Genomic DNA, 7,340 nt, shown 5'->3' on the forward strand with positions numbered 1-7,340 from the left:
CTTGGTGCTGTTTCATAAGTAAGTCTCCAAATGCTATTCATTTCTGTTATATGAAATATTTGCACAACCTGATTGCTCTGGTTTTTCTTTAATACTATTTCTAAATTCACATATGATCCATACTGCTAATGTTTTATGATATTCTTGCTTATATGAATTGGGTGCCAATCATAATTTATTGATTTTACAGTTTTAATGTCACTGTAATTTCACCTCTTTAAGCTGTCATTTTACCAATATATAACTATGCTTCATTTCTTAGGTTTTTTACACTTACATTTGCTTTGTAGATGTGTTCTCTTGGACCTGGAGCTGTTGTTAGGGAAATGGTTCCCATAACATGCGATAACTACACTTATATTGGTATTAAGAAGGACCTTAGACAAGTCTGGTCCTAGCATAGTCCGAAGGCAATGCTTACCACAACCATTTCATGGTCACTGTTTGTGCTCTGGAGAGGATTGTTGGATCTAAAGATGTTCCACTCTTAGATCCTCAGCGCAACCATGGTTTCATCCTTTGCCCTGATGATGATATAGCTCAATCCCTGCGTGCTCCGTATGTCATGATTGGTGAAGAAAAGATCTTCGTTGACTTTTTGAAAAGTGTTAGCTTGTTAGCCTTTGATGAGGATGTTAACCAGCATCCTTGGGTTCAGTGGCTCATTTGTGCTCTGAAGGTTTTTATCAGCAACCTTTTATCTGATCCGAAAACCATATGTCATTATATATGACATATGGTTCTAGAAGCCATCATCACCATACATTACGTGGATAGTGTTATGTAATCTAAGTTATGAACTGTAAATTATGATTAATATAGTTATCCTATCTATTTCCTACTATAAAAATGTGGACTGCTTTAATCTCTGTTTTTGTTTCATGTATTTTGTATCTGTTTGTGAAAGATGGATGCCAGCTAATTCATTTACTGTTGCATCATATAAATCTGTTTGTTTGACAAATAAGATTTGTACCAGTTTCCCTCAGAAAGCCAAGTCATTTGATCAATATAAATTTGTAGTACAATTATTAGCCTTATTCTTCCCTTTTATTTTGGGTTGTCAGATTTGAATCTAAGGGTCCCTAATTCGTGTGTCAGCTGCTCTTGTAGCACACGAATTTTGTGTTGGTTGGAATCGTGTGTTTCAGCAGCCAAAAACACCCGAGTGACCAGGGCTCCTGAATCACCCGAGTGCTGTATAGACAGTCCCCACTACACTCGTCGGGTTTTTTTTAGACACCGATCCGTTGTTAATTTTGTAACACCGAATAAATCAAACCAAATTATCGTCGATATAAACCGAATGCCCAGCACTACTAAATATTCAAACCAAACAAGGATTCCGATTTCGGTGGATTGGTAAGCGCGGCAGAAAGAGAATAGTAGAAGGCGGTGCTACGGTAGGGATCGAGAGGAAGTTTTGAGCTGAAACGAGGTTGATGATGGTGGGCTCTATTTTCTTTATTGTGTTCTGGACTCCACCTGAGTTTTAGCTGTAGACACGGAAAATGAATAGTTATAGCTCAAAATATTTGAAGCCCACCTTGCTTGTAGTCAGGCCGGGCCATAGACATTATTGTCCTTGCCATACTTTGGTCTCTTGGAGAGTGAGGGTAACAGGGGCAAAGCTTCAGCACTGGTCGAAGAGACAGCTTCTTCGATCCAGTGCTCGGAGGCGAAGAACAACTCCAGCCACAATGGCAAGCGCAAGCCCTACTATCGTGCTCGTCCCGCTCTGCGTCCCCGGCCACCTCCCGCCCTTGTTTGAAGCCGGCAAGCGGCTGCTCAGCAGCGGCGCCATGTCGCTCACGGTGCTCTTCATGCAGATGACCATGGCCGCCAACCTGATGTCCGACGTCACCGACCTCATCCGCCGGGAATCAGAGTCCGGCTTGGACATCCGCTTCCACCACCTCCCCGCCGTGGAGCTCCCCACCGACTCGCACGGCACCGAGGACTTCATCATGCGCTTCATCCAGCTCCACGCGCCGCACGTCAAGGCCGCCCTCTCCGGCCTGGCCTCTCCGGTCGCCGCCGTCGTCGTCGACTACTTCTGCACCACCCTGTTCGATGTCACGCGCGAGCTCGCGCTGCCCGTGTACGCCTACCTGCCGTGCTCCGCGTCCATGCTCGCGCTGATCCTGCGGCTGCCGGCTCTCGACGAGGAGGTGTCGGGGGATCTCGGGGACATGGAAGCGGTTGACGTGCCCGGGATGCCGCCGGTGCCGGCTGCTCTCCTGCCGACGCCGCTGATGACGAGAGGCCCGAACTACGCGTGGCTGGTGTACCACGGCAAGCGCATCATGGAAGCCGCCGGCGTCATCGTCTACACGGTGGCCGAGCTGGAGCCGAACGTCCTCGCGGCCATCGCCGAGGGCCGCTGCGTGCCCGGCCGCCGCGCTCCAACCGTCTACCTGATCGGCCCGGCGCTGTCGGTCAAGGCGCCCGGCAAGCAGCCGCACGAGTGCGTGACGTGGCTCGACGCGCAGCCGTCGGCGTCCGTCGTGCTGCTCTGCTTCGGTAGCATGGGCGGTAGCTTCCCTGCGCCGCAGGTACGTGAGATCGCCGACGCGCTCGAGCGCAGCGGGCACCGATTCCTGTGGGTGCTCCGTGGCCCCGTACCGGCCGGCGGTGCGCCGTACCCGACCGACGCCAACGTCGACGAGCTTCTCCCGGAAGGGTTCTTGGAGAGGACGAAGGACAGGGGCCTCGTGTGGCCGAAGTGGGCGCCGCAGAAGGACATCATCGCCCACCCGGCCGTCAGCGGCTTCGTGACGCACTGCGGGTGGAACTCGGTGCTGGAGAGCCTGTGGAACGGCGTGCCGCTGGCGCCGTGGCCGCTGTTCGCGGAGCAGCACCTGAAGGCGTTCGAGCTCGTGTCCGTGATGGGCGTGGCCGTGGCCATGGAGGTGGACAGGAAGCGGGGCAACTTCGTCGAGGCCGCCGAGCTGGAGCGTGCGGTGCGGAGCCTGATGGGCGGGTCGGAGGAGGGGCGGAAGGCGAGGGTGAAGGCCGCGGAGGCGAAGGCTCTGTGCCGGAACGCCGTGGAGGAGGGCGGGTCGTCGTACGTGTCGCTGCAGGAACTGGCACGGGAGATGTTACAGCATTGCGGACGCGAGGCTGAGGATTCTGCAAGCCTGTAAGGCTGTAAAGCGGGCCCGGTTTGCTACTATGGTTTGTTGTGCACTGTCTGCATCTCCAGCATTTGCAGAACTTCCGTAGTTCTGTTTGGGACTTTGGCTTGAATAAATGGTCTGTTGAGTCGTTGTGTAGTGTACGTTGTGAGGCTTTCTTCAAGTAGTAATAATGTTATTTGATATTTTGATGTTCTTTCTGATCTGGAAATGTGAGAATTTCTTTTCTATGAGCAAAACGGAATATAGATGGTTCAAGTGGGTCTGGATGCAGGTTCTGACATTGAGCTAATATGCTACTCTTTCCATTCAAGGTAGTATATCTTTTTTTTTAAAAAAAGTCTAAATTACTTCCCTCAAGTATAATTAAAGTATGGACAACTCTCTAAACTATTCCTTGATCCAATTTATCCTCTAAGCTATGATATTTGGTTTACTTTACCTCTAATACAATTTGTCCTTTTTGTTTCTCTATACAAAAGTTGATTTTTAATTTAAAATTTTGGTGAACATCACAATGCATGTAAAAATTTATATATTTCCATTATTTTCCATTTAATTTTGTACATAAGGATTAATTAATTATTAAATATCCCACCCTATCAAAATAGCGATAAAATTTATGATGTATTGTTTCTAACATATATTATGATGTATGTTATCATGTCATAAAATTTTAACTTAAGACTCCACTTGTGCGTTGAGAAAAAAAGATAAACTGTATTAGGGGTAAATTGAACCAAATGACATATTTTAGAGGTAACTGGAAAAAAATACTTTATTGAGCATTATGTGGACTTTTGTCTATAGTATAAGGGAAGTAATTTGCTTTTTTTCTTTTTATACATTGCTAGTCAAGTCGCACATTCTCTTATGACACCCAACTAGGAACATCAACCTCCATCAGTTCCTAAATAAACATTTCCTAATAACTAGTATTTGGAGAGATTCTAATATCAATATCAGGGCAAGTACATTGCTACACGTCAGCGGTCTTATAGGTCGTCTCATGCAGTGCCACGTAGGATTTTTGATGATGTGGAGGAGAGAGAGTGAGGAGAGAGAAAGAGGTCGTTGCTTCGCGAAACAACCACCTCATGAGCTAAATTGTAGGACTACGAGATAACTTAACAACCATTGTACGAGTTATTGATGCCATGCAACTCATAATATTTTATTTCTTATGCACAAATTAAGAAATTATATACCACTACCAGACAACTTATAGGACAACCCATTGCACATGTTACCTGTTGAATCGTCTCAAGATTACGTGTCAATTCATGAGACCGCCTATTAGACGACACCAATGTACTTGCCCTCAAGGAGAATTGCTGTCCAGCTAGGGGAACACTATTGAGGCTAGCCAACGCCAAATAACCTCAACCTCATAACTAGATAAAATACTTAGCGGCTGCTCTACCATATTTGGCATGTTCTAGTCTTCTAGAGGGAAACTAGATTGCCTGCCACACACCTCCACTTGCACATCACATTTATTTTGGGCAAAAATAGACATGCGAAGCTCTTTTTTTTTTGAACTAAGCGAAGCTCTATTTACGGTGTACTCCTACTCATCAATCATCTAGTACTCACCTGATGCCTTCCTATCAGCATAAATTCCTTGACAAATTTAGTGAAGAAGACCGCGGCGCGTTGTGGACAGACTGGCTCGTAACAGCCACACGTCAATAACCCATTTTTAGCCGGGCAAGTGCTTTCAGCGCTACAGTGCGTGGCCACTTGTACTACTGGTTTTTTTAGACGTGTCTGAATACGATGGATGTGTACGGGTTGCATTGCGCTGTTGCGATCTGCCGCTCTCGAGGTCCCTCCCTTGCGCGTCGCCCCGGCTCAGGAGTCGACAAGAGCAACGAGCCACTTCACGGATGACCAATCCACACACACACACACACACACACACACACACACACACACACACACACACACACGTGTCCCTTCTTTCGAGAGAGCCCTGAAACCCATCGCCTCCATATAGGTAGGTGCCCGGTAAGACGAAACACCAGCGGAGAGGAATGGACGCCATGACGAGCCCAAGCCCAACCGTCGTGCTCCTCCCGATGTGGGCTTCCGGCCACTTCTCGTCGATGCTCCAAGCCGGCAAGAGGCTGCTGCTCTGCGGCGCCAGCGGCGCTGCAGCATTCAGCCTCACCGTGCTCGTCATTCCCCCGCCGACCGTCTCGCCGTCCGATGCCAGCAGCAGAGGACACTGTGAGATGGTCTCCGGCGGTGGTATCGATTTCCACCACCTCCCCGCCGTCGAGCACCGCGCCGACCTCCCCCGCCACCCTTCCGGAGTACATCCGGCTCTACGCGCCCCACGTCAAGGCGGCCATCGCGGGCTTGGCGGCCCCGGTTGCGGCGGTCGTCGTCGACTTCTTCGGGGACCCCGCTCCTCGACGTCGCCCACGACCTCGCCGTGCCAGCCTACGTCTACTTCCCGTCCAACGGCGCCACGCTCGCGCTCATGCTGCGCTTGCCCGGCAATCCACGAGAAGGTGGTCCGCCACGTTCCGGGATGAGAGCAGGGGTATCGACTGCCGGGATGCCCCTCGGTGCCGGTGGCTCGATGCCGTCGCCGGAGCTGAATGACTACGCGTGGTCGTGTACTACGGCGCCGCTTCATGGAAGCCAGAGGTATCGTCGTAACACGGCGGCCGAGCTCGAGCCAGGCGTCCTTGCGGCCATCGCCGCCGGCCCGGTGCACGCCTGGTGACCGTGCTCCGCCGGTGTACTCGATCGGCCCGGTGCTCTCGCTGAATAAACCGCGCGCTGATGGTGATCAGTCTCCGCACGAGTGCGTGCGGTGGCTCGACGCGCAGGCGCCGGCGTCCATCGTGTTCCTCTGCTTTGGTAGCAGGGGATGGATGGACGCCAGGCAGGCGCGCGAGGTGGCCGCCGGCCTCGAGCGCAGCGGACGAAGCTTCCTGTGGGTGCTGCGCGGCCCACCGGCGGGCAGCAGCTCGATGTACCCGACGGACGCAGACCTCGGCGACCTGCTCCCGGACGGGTTCCTGGAGAGGACGAAGGGGAAGGGACTCGTGTGGCCGAGCTGGGCCCCGCAGACGGAGATCCTCGCCCACGCCGCCGTGGGCGGCTTCGTGACCCACTGCGGCTGGAACTCGATCCTGGAGAGCCTGTGGCACGGCGTGCCCATGGCGCCGTGGCCGCTGTACGCCGAGCAGCCGCTCAACGCGTTCGAGCTCGTGGCGTGCATGGGCGTCGCCGTCGAGCTTGGTGTCGGCACGGGAAAGGATGGCAGCTTTGTTGAGGCGGCGGAGGTGGAGCGCGCGGTGAAGGAGCTGGTCGGCGGCGGCGAGGAGGGGAGGAAGGCGAGGGAGAAGGCCATGGAGACGAAGGCCGCGTGCAGGAACGCCGTGGAGAAGGGAGGGACATCGTACGCTGCCACGCAGAGAGTGGTGCAGGATATGATAGAAAGCTACGCGCCCAAGTAAAACCAGCAGAAGATATATGAAGATTGGATATGAATTGTCAACGTATATATATGATCGAAAATGGCCCAAGCCTATGTGATCGCACCGCAGGTAAAGTAGAGTGCAATTTCACTGATCATATATGTGTTTGTTATTACACATGCATAATATGTTTTCCTGAAATCGGCTCATTCCTATCTCTAAATATATATTTTTTATAATATTTGCACAATAAATGGAGATGATAATAATTATGTTCATGCCGCACCAATCTTATTAGCTGATCGATATCCACCATTGGATGAAAATCCAAGCACCAAAGCATCCTTTTCCTCCTCGCAATCAGTTGCGTAAGTTTTCCTTTCTCGTCTCTTCCCTTATCTCCAACGGGCAGCCGTAATCTGCGAGTAGGAAATTCGACATTTCAACCGTGTGTTTCACAAGAAAAGGAAAAAAGACGTTCGACTGTGCAAAGCTCAAAATTTCGTATAGGAAGCATGCACATACGCATAAACTTGAGAATGTATGGATATTCAACTTTGTCACCGATGGTACTTCGTAACTACTTTGTTGTTTATCTCTCAAGTGAGAATTCAGTTGTCTTTTGACTAGAAAAATCAGTTGTCCTCGTTAACCATTTTTCACTAGATTTGCTTTAAGGTTCATTGGTTTTGATTGCCCCAAACAAAGCACAAGCGCAAAACATTATGTGATGCCGTATGTTTTTTTTTTGTCACTCGTGGCACAT

General features: G+C 50.6%; 1 protein-coding gene and 1 pseudogene across 1 annotated transcript; both read left to right on the forward strand.

Annotated features, from left to right (window-relative positions):
- The first annotated feature begins 1,566 nt into the window (after nt 1-1,566).
- LOC101765612 (anthocyanidin 3-O-glucosyltransferase 2) lies at nt 1,567-3,398 on the forward strand. The gene has a single exon (XM_004957738.2). It carries the CDS (start codon nt 1,701-1,703, stop codon nt 3,144-3,146), a length of 1,446 nt encoding a protein of 481 aa, XP_004957795.1. The 5' UTR covers nt 1,567-1,700; the 3' UTR covers nt 3,147-3,398.
- A 1,657-nt stretch (nt 3,399-5,055) lies between these two features.
- LOC101766025 lies at nt 5,056-6,852 on the forward strand (annotated as a pseudogene).
- The last annotated feature ends 488 nt before the right edge of the window (nt 6,853-7,340 follow it).

The sequence above is a fragment of the Setaria italica genome, chromosome II, assembly GCF_000263155.2.
Source record: "Setaria italica strain Yugu1 chromosome II, Setaria_italica_v2.0, whole genome shotgun sequence".
Taxonomy (NCBI): domain Eukaryota; kingdom Viridiplantae; phylum Streptophyta; class Magnoliopsida; order Poales; family Poaceae; genus Setaria; species Setaria italica.

Bases quoted from the DNA above. Each gene is read 5' to 3' on its own strand.
- LOC101765612 (XM_004957738.2), top strand. From the start codon at position 1,701: ATGGCAAGCGCAAGCCCTACTATCGTGCTCGTCCCGCTCTGCGTCCCC.